This window comes from Ovis canadensis, chromosome 11 (assembly GCF_042477335.2).
Source record: "Ovis canadensis isolate MfBH-ARS-UI-01 breed Bighorn chromosome 11, ARS-UI_OviCan_v2, whole genome shotgun sequence".
Taxonomy (NCBI): Eukaryota; Metazoa; Chordata; class Mammalia; order Artiodactyla; family Bovidae; genus Ovis; species Ovis canadensis.
In genome coordinates, this window is record NC_091255.1 from 41,640,248 (window position 1) to 41,651,438 (window position 11,191).

General features: G+C 55.5%; 1 protein-coding gene, 1 long non-coding RNA gene and 3 other non-coding genes across 7 annotated transcripts in view; 1 reads left to right on the forward strand and 4 right to left on the reverse strand.

Moving 5' to 3' along the window:
• Positions 1-7,875, forward strand: part of LRRC75A (leucine rich repeat containing 75A) — a 34,455-nt gene extending 26,580 nt beyond the window's left edge. Inside the window, exons 3-4 of one of the 2 annotated variants that reach the window (XM_069542927.1) lie at positions 4,129-4,244; positions 5,950-7,875. In XM_069542927.1, coding sequence (XP_069399028.1) covers positions 4,129-4,244; positions 5,950-6,490 — 657 coding nt within the window. In that variant the 3' untranslated portion in view covers positions 6,491-7,875. Of the gene's footprint in view, positions 1-4,128; positions 4,245-5,098; positions 5,615-5,949 lie in introns of those variants that run through there. The other variant, XM_069542928.1, reaches the window with a different exon arrangement.
• On the reverse strand, positions 7,865-10,613 carry LOC138414996 (uncharacterized). 2 transcript variants are annotated; one of them, XR_011247040.1, is made up of 5 exons: positions 9,696-10,613; positions 9,456-9,502; positions 8,957-9,023; positions 8,437-8,515; positions 7,865-8,202 (listed from the first exon to the last, which is right to left on the reverse strand). It is a non-coding gene; the product is annotated as an uncharacterized lncRNA (long non-coding RNA). The 2 variants fall into 2 exon arrangements; XR_011247041.1 differs by having other exon boundaries at positions 9,456-9,554; positions 9,696-10,460.
• Positions 8,275-8,348, reverse strand: LOC138415570 (small nucleolar RNA SNORD65). The gene has a single exon (XR_011247321.1). It is a non-coding gene; the product is annotated as a small nucleolar RNA SNORD65 (small nucleolar RNA).
• On the reverse strand, positions 9,107-9,178 carry LOC138415546 (small nucleolar RNA SNORD49). The gene has a single exon (XR_011247301.1). It is a non-coding gene; the product is annotated as a small nucleolar RNA SNORD49 (small nucleolar RNA).
• On the reverse strand, positions 9,580-9,646 carry LOC138415548 (small nucleolar RNA SNORD49). Its single transcript, XR_011247302.1, has one exon. It is a non-coding gene; the product is annotated as a small nucleolar RNA SNORD49 (small nucleolar RNA).
• Positions 10,614-11,191: the final 578 nt, after the last annotated feature.

The window sequence follows — 11,191 nt, forward strand, 5'->3', positions numbered from 1 at the left end:
TTGCAAAGGATAGAAGCACCCTGGACTCACTTTGGAGAAAGATTCATTACCTGAGGGCAGAGCAGAGCCCAGCCTCATAGTGACTGCCGGGTTTGCGTCCTGATGCCAGCCTTCACGTCGACTTCTTGTTTCCGCATTTGTCAAGCCGGATTACAGGGGCACCCATCTCATGCAATGGCTGTGATTACAGGATTGGGACATAGGCAAAGCCAGAGGCAGTGCCCAGTGTCTAGTAGATAATATAAGTCACTGAATCTTAGTTCAGACAAGCGGAGGCGCTCTCACCCCTGACGACTCCGGCTCACGTTTGGCCTCAGGCCCCAGGCCCCGTGCAAATTGACCACGTCTCCGGTCCCTGTTTAGTAAACAAGAGCACAGGCCCAGCTTGGAGGCCTCGCGCCCGTGCGCGGCTGCCCCCTGGTGGCGATGCAGGCGCACTGCGGCGGCTGCTTTGCCGCCTCTTTTGCTGTTTCTTGGCCGACAAAGGTCGGTCTAGTCAAAGCTAAGGTATTTCCAGTAGTCACGTATGGATGTGAGAGTTGGGCTATAAAGAAAGCTGAGCGCCGACGAATTGATGCTTTTGAACTGTGGTGTTGGAGAAGACTCTTGAGAATCCCTTCGACTGGAAGGAGATCAAACCAGTCAAGCCTAAAGGAAATCAGTACTGATTATTCATTGGAAGGGCTGATGCTGAAGCTGAAACTCCAATACTTTGGCCACCTGATGCGAAGAACTGATTCATTGGAAAAGACCCTGGTGTTAGGAAAGATTGAAGGCAAGAGGAGAAGGGGACGACAGAGGCATCACCGATTCAATGGACATGAGTTTGAGCAAGCTCCGGGAGTTGGTGATGGTCAGGGCAGCCTGGCATGCTGCGGTCCATGGGGTTGCAGAGTCAGATAAGACTGAGCAACAGAATTGAGCTTTCTGTTTCTTCCTTCTGGCCGAGAAGTTTGAGGGACAGTCTATGGCTCCCAACTTTGGAACCCCTGAGAAGTGGTCAGAGGTTAAGGTTAGGGCTAGGAGCTCGTTTCTCAGTTTTGGAATAGCCCGGGTGGTCCCAGGGGTGATCCTGGGCAGACTACCACATCCCACCCCACTGGTCCACCTGGCAGCACAGGGGAATCTCAGCTGAGGTCAGGGGGAGGCGTTTAAAGTCCCAGTGCCCACCCATCGCTGGGGATGGCCCAGGCAGCTGTGTTTTCTAAAGCTCTGGGTGATCCTGATGTGCAAGGGTCCTAGGGACAGGGAACTTCCCTGATGATCCAGTGGCTAAGACTTCGTGCTCCCAATGCAGGGGGCCTGGGTTTGATCCTGATCAAGGAACTAGATTCCGCATGCCACAACTAAAGATCCCAAATGCTACATCAAAAGTCGAAAATCCCATATGCTATAACTAAGACCCAGAGCAGCCAATTAAAGAAAGAATTGTGAAAGAATCCCACAGGCAGACCCTTGGCTTAGATGGGCCATCCTCCCCTCTCCCTTTGGCCTAGAAGTTGGCCTTCACCCCGGCCAGCACCATGACCACCATCCCTGAGCCTGTGCTGGCCAGCACCTCCTGAATGGAGTCTCCAGTGGAGTGTCTGAGCCCACCAGCCCCTTCTTCTTGGTGCCCAGGGCTCTCCTTACTCCTGCTTCTCTGACCGAGCCTTCTCCGTTATTTCATGTCCCCTGGGCCCTCCCTCTGCCTCTTTGATATTTGACTGATCCCCCTGTCTGCCTGCTCTGCTCATTCCTTGGCCAGGGGTTTAATCAGAGGCTGGTGATTGTGTCCAGGCCAGATCTGTCCTCACCCCCAGCCCATAAATCCAATCACATCCCCCAGCTGGAGGCCCATAGGCCCCTCCAATTCCATATGGCCCCATGTAAGCTGGTTGCTCCCCTATCCTGCTTAACCCTTTACAGATGAGGATCAGAGGCACAGAGAGGTTAAGTGATGTGCCCAAGGTCACACAGGAGGAGACAATGCAAGGATTTGAATCCACACAGTTTGGATCAAGTCTATACTCTTAACTACTCAGTACGGTAGATCCATCCTTGGGGAATATGTTCCAAGACCTTCATGTGTGCCTGCTAAGTCGCTTCAGTTGTGTCCAACTCTGCAACCCTATGGACTGTAGCCCGCCAGGCTCCTCTGTCCTGGGATTCTTTAGGTTAAGAATGTTGGAGAGGGTTACAATGCCCTCCTCCAGGGGATCTTCCCAACCCATGGCTCCAACCTGAATCTAATACGATCTCTTGCATTGCAGGCAGATTCTTTTCCACTAGTGCCACCTGGAAGCACTCCAAGACCTTCAGGAGATGCCTGAAACAGATGGTACCAAACTGTATAAAAGTGTGTTTTCTATACTAATGGTATAGGTAATATACACAGTGTGGGTTACACCACACAAAGGAATGATTTATGTCCCCAACAGAACGGAACCGGGCAACATGAGAGTTCATCACGCTACTCAGGACAGTGCAGTTTTAAACTTATGAGTTTTTTCGGGAATTTTCCACTTAATATCTTCAGACCAAGGTTGAAAATAACGAACTGGATGAGTAACGAAAACCTCGGAAAGCCAAACATCAGAAGAAGGGGGAGAGTTGTGTGCTGCCTCTTGCTAGCAGAGTAATGATGACAATGGTAATAATCAAGCTGGTCTTCACCGAGCACCCACTCTGTGTCAGGCGCCCCACTGGGCACTGGCCACTCTAATGTTTGACCTACCATATCGCGTTGCCATCTGCAAGTGGGTTTGCATCCACACCTGGCACTTCGTGGCCTTGGTCCTTGGCCCTGGACCGTCTTGTGAGTGCACAGGCTGTGGGCCACTCAGTCTCTCAGGCCGGAGACTCTCTGTTGAACTGACTACCCTTGGACAGAGCAGGAGTCTCTAAAATCTGCCCTCTGCGTCCCCTAACGTAGTGTATTTGTTTGCTGGGGCTACCGTGACAAAAATACCACTTAAAACAGCCCAATTGTGTTTCCTCACAGACCTGGAGGCTGGAAGTCCAAGATCAAGACATTAACGGAGTTGGTCTCTTCTGAAGCTGCCCTCCTTGGCATGAGGATGGCCGTCTACCCCCTGTGTGCTCACATAGTCTCTCCTCTGTACACAGCTGTGTTCTGGTCTCTTCTCATGAGGACCCCGGTCATATAGGACTAGGGCCCATTTCGATGAGCTCATTTTATCTTAATTACTCTTTCAAGGCCCTGTCTCTGAATACAGCCACATTCTGAGGTGCTGGGGATTAGGACTTTAGGAATTTGGGGGGACACAGTTCAGGCCATAACACCCAGGGTCTCGAGCTCAAATGCTGGTGGACCAGACAGGGAACGAAGGGGGATGAAATGGGTTGGGGAAGACTTGGCCCTGCATTCCTTTATTTTCCCACTGCTGATGTCGGCAGAAAAGACATGGTAAAGGATGTCACTGTCCTCTTTGTCGTGTGAAATACGAGGGCAAGGACATTTGCTCCCAGCGTGCAGAGCAAGTGTCCAGCACCTGGGAGGGACCCAGCGGGCATTTGTGAGGAGAGCCGGTGAGCAGGACAGCCTTGGGCGTCGGGAAGCAGCAGGGACCGTGGTGACCCTGGCTAAGGGGTCACCTGTCACATCACCTGAAATCAGGCTCTTATAGAAGTCTCAGGTTTATTCCGGAGAAGGCAATGGCACCCCACTCCAGTACTCTTGCCTGGAAAATCCCTTGGACAGAGGAGCCTAATAGGCTGCAGTCCATGGGGTCGCTAAGAGTCGGACACGACTGAGCGACTTCACTTTCCCTTTTCACTTTCATGCATTGGAGAAGGAAATAGCAACCCACTCCAGCGTTCTTGCCTGGAGAATCCCAGGGACATGGGGGTCTGGGGGGCTGCTGTCTACGGGGTCTCACAGAGTTGGACACGACTGAAGCGACTTAGCAGCAGCAGCAGGTTTATTCACGACAGCAACTAATTCACAGAAACTAAAACCAGTGTGCAGTGAGTCTGCACCCCCTGCCCCCTGCTCCGGGCGGCCACCAGGGGCCAGCGCAGCAGGTCTCCAAACCGAGCTCAGCCCAGGTGGGGTAGCGGAAGGCGGGGGAGGGGCCTGGCTCCCCACCTGCTCCAGTGACTCAGGGACCTGTGGTTGGTCTGCAGGAGGGCGATGCACTGGGCGCCATGGAGAAGCTGTGCCGGCAGCTGACATACCACCTCAGCCCCCACTCCCAGTGGAGGCGCCACCGCGGGCTGGTGAAGAGGAAGCCCCAGGCCTGGTGAGTCCCGCCCCCGCCCAGCCTCCTCCTCCAAGGGCAGCTCCCAGTCAGCTGTGCTGGGCTGGGCCTGGGGGGTGCAGCACCCCCTCCCAGGGCAGTGGGGAGAGGACACGAGCTGCTTGCAGGAGAAGGATTGATGGGGGTGGAGGGGGGCATTCCAGGTGGGCATGAGCCCTGAGAGGCACTGGCATCCAGGCCCTGATCTATGTAGTGGGGGCTGAATGTGGGCACTCCTCCCACCCATCACCAGCCCTCCTGATGTCTCCCAGGGTCCCAGACCCCAGCCACGTCCCTGGCTCATGCAGCTGTGAGGACCCTCAGAGGTTGTGTGGCTGCCTGCACCCTGGGGGCAGAGGGGACACTGGGACACAGAACCAGGGCCAGGACAGCATCATAGGAGCAAGCGGAGGGGAACATACTCTGGATGAATCACAGGGCAGAATGCCTGGGGTCCTGGTGCGCAGGCTCCTCTCCAGCTCCTGCAGGCAGGATGGGAGGGGAAGCACAGAGAAGAGCTCTGGTCCCCCTTCCCTTCCAGATACCGCCCCCACTCTCAAGCCAGGGGAAGACTATTCAAGGCCCCTCCCAGGGGGAGAAAGTAGGCACAGGGGCCTCCAGCTGGGCCAAGGTGAGGCCAAGTGTGGGGAGAGTGCAGGACAGGACCCATGGAACCCAGAAGGCCAGGAGATTTGTGAGTTGGTTGCAGAGGGAGAAGCTGGGCTGAGCTCTGCTGGGACCCAGGGCCTTTTGTCTCCCCAGGGCATGGGCATGCTCAGTCCACTCTCCATTCAGAAGCCTCACTCCCGCTGGGGGCGCCCCATCCCGCTGACTCACACCTGGTCTGTGTCCCCCAGGGTGCCCTTCCTGCTGGCTCACAGACACGCTGAGTTCCAACAGCCTCAGGGCCTTTGCACTTGTGGTCCCTCTGCTGGAACTCCTAGCAAGTTCTTACCTCGGCCTGGTTCTTTCTCCTATGAGGCCAACAGGAAGTCCAAGCTGCAATCTGGGGCCCCTCCACCTCGCTGTCCTTCCCAGGGTTGGAGCTTTGGGTTTACCTGGGTACCTGGAGACCAGATCTGGGTCTGGAGCAAGAAGAGCAAGAGGCAGGGCAGAAGAGCAAGGGATGGTGGAGGCGGGGAGTGGAAGCAGGTAGAAAGCAGCCCCCACCAGGCTCCGGGCCCCTGCGCCCACCCCCAATCCCTGCCTGCTGTCCTGAGGGCTCTCGCTAAGGATCCTCCTTCTGGCCAGAAGGTAGTCTTGAAGAAAGAGCATCCGAGATCTTATTTTGCTCGAGTGGAGTAGGGAACTCGCCCATTCGCCACCTCCTCTAAAGGGCACTGTCCTAAATGCATTCCTATTTCACATGACAACCTGTGGTACCCAGTTGGCTCCATTTTTCAGCTAAATAACTGAGGCACAGAGGTTAAGGATCTAAAGGTCACATGAGTAGGAAGAAAGGAATCCAGAGCAGACCCAGACGTTTGGCTGCTGAAGGTACCCTTAGTCACTGGGGCCTCCCCTGGGGTCCCCAGCCTCTGCCTGCTGGGCAGCCAGGTTGAGGTGGGGCAGTGCAAGGGGCCTGGGGTCCCCAGCCTCTTGAAGTCACAGGGATGAGTGGAGGCTGGCTCCTGGAGGGACCCACCTCGGCCTCCCGAGAAAAGCCTGCCGCTCTTGCTCGAACCCTGCTGTCCCATCTCCCCTTCAGCCTCAAGGCGGTCCTGGCCGGGAGCCCTCTGGACAACACGGTGGACCTGTCAGGCATCCCGCTGACCTCCCGTGACCTGGAGCGGGTGGCCAGCTACCTGCAGCGCTGCGGGGAGCAGGTGGACAGTGTGGAGCTGGGCTTCACGGGCCTCACGGACGACATGGTTCTGCAGCTGCTGCCAGCGCTCAGCACGCTGCCCCGGATGACCACTCTGGCCCTCAACGGCAACCGGCTGACGCGGGCCTTGCTGCGGGACCTCACCGACGCCCTCAGAGACCCCAGAAAGTTCCCCAGCGTCACGTGGATCGACCTGGGCAACAACGTGGACATCTTCTCGCTGCCCCAGCCCTTCCTGCTCAGCCTACGCAAGCGCTCCCCCAAGCAGGGCCACCTGCCCACCATCCTGGAGCTGGGCGAGGGCCCAGGCAGTGGGCACGAGACCCAGGATGAGGCCCTGGGCCCAGAGGATCCCGGAGGGGGCCCCAAAACCCCCGCCAGAGACCAGGAGCACAGGGAAACTATAGGTGCAACCCAGACATGACAGGGGAGTGTGGGCCAAAGTCACTCCTCCTGGGATAGGATGGCTGGGGCTCCTGGGAAGCTCCACAGTGGGCCTGGGCAGCGCCTCCCCCCACCCCCATGGGAAGCCGGATGGAACCATCTGGGAAAGGAGCACTGTTAACTCCTCTTCGGTCCTTTCCATCTTCCCCGTCCACCCATGTCTGCTGCCTCTGGTTCCTGAGAAGTCATCCCTGGCTTGAAAATAATCCACCCTTAGCCTCCCTAGACCTGTGGTTGCAGCTGGTTGAGGGTGCTGGGAAGCCTGAGCTACTGTGAATCCGGAGAGCTGTCCCCCAGGAAAGGAGTGTAGCAGGTGCCCTCCATCTAACCCAGGACTCTCCAATCCTGAATTACAGATATTCAGGCCACCAAACCCCAGCCAGATGCTGACTGTACCCCAGGTCAAGGGCTGGGGGAGGGGACTGGCTCCTAGAGACCCCAGGAGTCCCCTCTCCATTTGGACTAAAGGGTATCTCCTTGTGGAGCCCTGGGCTCCTTGAAACAAACTTCCCATCATCTACAAGGTCCATCTTTCTGCCTGTGATGTGATCCCAGGGCCTACCCAGGGGACCAACTATTTCCTAAACCTGCCAATATTTATGGCAGCCTGCCTAGCAAGCCTGGGGTAGACCAGCACATGCACAAAATATGACCCACTCAGAAAACCCCATTCTCTATGCAGATTACCAGACCTTCCCATAGGTGATTGTTGCTAGGGTACAGACCACAGTGAGCCTTGCTTCCTTTCAAAAGGACCATTTCTCATAAAATTCCTTCCCATGAGGTCCCCAAAATTAGAGCACATTCCCCAAACCCCAGGACCACAAAGATGAGGTGCCCCCGAGCAACCACAGCTGGGAGGAGGGGAAGAAAGCAAGTCTCCACCCCACCTTCCCAACACCCAAAGCCTACCCATTCAGGCCCAATCAAAAAGCCCAGCTGATTGCTGAATTGGAGAAAATTATTCATGTACCCATGATGTTGGTTAACCAGGGCCCCTCAGGTAAACAGAGGGTTAGGGAAGCTTCTAATCTGATGCCAGAGAGCCAAGACCTTTACAGACTGGGACATCAAATGCTGCAGTCTGGGTGGGGATGGGGCTGGGGCTTCAGGAGAGAGGAAGCTCATGCCAGTGGACAGAGCCCAGAGGAACAGGGACTGTGTACAGATGCCTTAAATGCTTTGGGATTTTTGCCCTAAGTCTCAAGAGGGGAGAACACCTTAAACTGACCATAAGGGAAGGTTACAAGGAGTTAATTGGACCACTAATATCGACACGACTTAGAGACCTAACAGTATTTGTCAGCAGTGATCAGACTTGACTTTTTCTTCAAAAATACACATTTCTAAGAACTTAATACAAAAGAGCATCCTTTTATTACATCTATGGTAACTGCATGGAGTTACAAATTTCAGGAAGTTTCTCTCACCCAGTATGACAAATGCATACAATATTTACAAGTACAAAAAGCTACTTTTGCTTAAGGGACAATACTAGGAAACTATGAATTTAATGACTCCACTGTCACAGAGAAAAGCTGCCAAATCCATTTCTCAGCTCTTTCACAATAAGAATGTCCTCTTTGACACTCATCACAAAACAAAACGTTGAAGCCTGTCTTTTCCGCGTCCAAGTTGATGGCTGCCACTGGTCCTTGCAACTTCCAAATTCTGCCCCTGCTGCAGCTTAGCCTGCAAGGAAACTAAGTATCAGTGAATCTTACTTTATACTCCACAGAATAGTCATTCACAGCATAAAGATATCCTCAGAAAACCATAGGTTCACCACTACACAATCTGCCGGTAATTCCAGCTTCTTTTGGGTGATTTCATCATTGATATCCTTTTCTGCAAAACCATTTTAACAAAACTAGCTGCTCATCCATTCTACCATGCAGAACGGTCATGGTCCAGATCAGGTCTTACCTTGTCGTGGGCTGGGGTGCTCCGGCCATTGCTGCCGGCTCTAAAACTCTGCTGGTCACCACTCTTCAGAGCTCAGACCCTGGAGGGATGGATAAGGCACCTGTGGACAGGCAGCTAAGGGCAACTGGAAGCAGTTTCCACTGTGCTGACAGCCACAGCTATACAAATGCACATCCATCCCCTCAACAGTCCGTAGGGACTGAGTCATAACTGCCATCTTTATGTGTTTCAACTTCCATTCAGTCACATTATTTTAAACATTACACACCTAAGGCTTTCGATTTTCAGAGCATCTCAAGAGAAGAAAGTTTGCTCAGGACTCTACAGCCAGGACATAAAAAGGAACCCCTGGGGTCACTCTGCTATCTAGTCCACACATGAACCGAAATCATTCTCAGATACTCGGTGGATAAAGGTCAAGTTACTAGGTCAGCCAGAGGAAACTGCCAACATATGGTCCAATAGCAACTTCATGATTCAACACCTCGGCCTCTTCAACTACAGTCCAAAGATTATTTACCTCGGTCCAGGCTCCCATACTCCGTGGCTGGTGATCACGAGCTGGCAATGCCTCACTAGTTAGCAACCTGGGTGAATATAGAAATTACGGGTCACAGTCCAGACCACCGAACTCCCGGGCACCGGCAACTGGTGACGATGCCTTGACTGCAGTCAGTCGGGAAACTTTATCGTCAGTTATCGCTTCTGACGGCACTTCCTATTAAGTGATCTCATCAGAGCAGCCAAGCACCTCACCACTCCTAGTACCGCCCCAGGGACCTGGGCTTTGGCTAAACCTGCCTGAAGGTATCTGTTACTGAACACAGACGCGGTTTAGACAAAACTCGTTTCAGGCTAGGGGCCGCAACCTAATCGTCCCAAACACGCCAAGAGGCCGTGCATAATTATATCAAATGTATGAAAGTGACAACGGCAAGTCATATCCATGCGTTTAAGGGTGGAAGAACCTTAAATACAGCTAAGCTAACCTTATTAAGTCCACAAAGACCGGATCTTACCTCGAGGACGGCTGCTGCTCCCGTCTGCAAAACCATTGGGCAGCCATCTGAAACAAGGATCAGGACGTGCATTTAGGGCAGACTGGCAGCTACGGGCACCTAAAGGGTCAGGTGTCAGCGACCGCATCAGATAAGCGTAAAAGTCGTCAGTTATCGCTTCTGACGGCACTTCCTACGAGATCATCAGGACAGCCGAGCAAGCCTCGCCCCGCGCCCTCGGGTGCAGGCAGCTCCGCTTACCCGTCCTCCTCGGGGTCACTCACTCCAGGCCGCGAGCCCGGGGGGAGGGGTTCCCAGACCGCGGAGGCCCTGCCGGACAAAGATGCACGCGCTCCTCCATCTCGGTCCCTAGATATGAGCACATGGCCAAGGCGCCCGCCCCCAGGCCCGCCTGGCCGCAGCCGCCCGCCGCGCTCCAGTCACGCTTCCCCGGAACATCGGTCGAGAAACTAGCGAGACAGGCCCTAACTGGGTAGACGAACCAGCTCGCGACACCGGCAGTGGAAAGGCCAGAGAGTCTGCGTCCCAGCCCCTTAAGGAGTCGGAACATTCCACTCCTCAGCGATGGGAGGGGAATCCTGGCAAAGACTCACGGGAACTTCCGGTCCGTTTAACGGCACAAACGCCGCCGCGCCGGCCGGACTCCCCCCTCCTGCTTAGCTCATGGTCTCTTCCAAGGCCCAAGAATTCTGGGTCACAGGCACGCGGCTAGCCCCAGAGCGCTTGCGCAGAGCCCGAGTTCGCCAATCTGGTGGAGAGCGTTCCGCCGCACCGACCCCGGGTGGTCGGGAGTAGAGATTCGGCCTTCGCGAGCTTCCGCTTGCTTCTCTGAAAGGTGGAGCGGCAGAGGCTACAGACCGTGGTTCTGCGCGTTACATGCGATCACGCCCTCGAAACCCTACTGAGGCTGGCGCGCGGCAGGCGTGCACACACCGTGACCGCTCCTAGTCCTGGGGGCCGGGGCCGTCTGCCCTCCGCGCACCAGCCCTTCCAGCCACTGCGCCCCGACCGCCCCCCTCACTCCCCTTCCTCCGTCCCCCGCTCCTTCGAGACTCCTCCAGCCGCGCCCGCGTTTCACCAGCGGTGAAGCCTTCCTCCCTCCCACAGCGTGGGAACAGGCTTGGGTCTGACCACTTAAAAAACATTCAGCCCGTCCACGCACGTCCTGTGAACAAACACACAGGACCCCAAGGGAATATGCCGGAAACGCAGTGGTCACCCATCAGTTACTGAGCAGGTCTTAGAAATAGGCATGGGGTTTTCATGTAGGGAGGGGGGCTTCTAGAGGGGCCCACGCCTAGCGGTCAGACACCCACGAGGTCCAGCGTCATGCGCGAAGGATTTAGTGTAAGTGCCAAGAAGACCAGGAGGCGTCCGGAAATGCTGGGGGATGACGGCTAGGGACCCCGAGGGCGCCCGGAGCCTCGAAAGCCTTCAGAGGCCGGGGTAACCTTGCTCTCGTGTCCCAGGGGGATCCCTCTGGCTTGCAGGGGTGGGAACCCCTGGATTGCACAGGAATCGGTAATCCACAGCCTGAATGAAGTTCAGCCCACGAGCGGGCTGAGAGACGTCCTGCAGGTGACTTTAACTGGTGTCGAGGCTGGGGTAGAGGTGGCCCTACTGGCCTGTGTCCACCACCTCGCTTCTGCGGTGGCAGCAGGCACAGCGCCTCGGCCAGCGGCCTGCACCCCAAAGAGGGCAGCTGTGGGGCTGCAGGTGAGGGTCCCTGTGCCCAG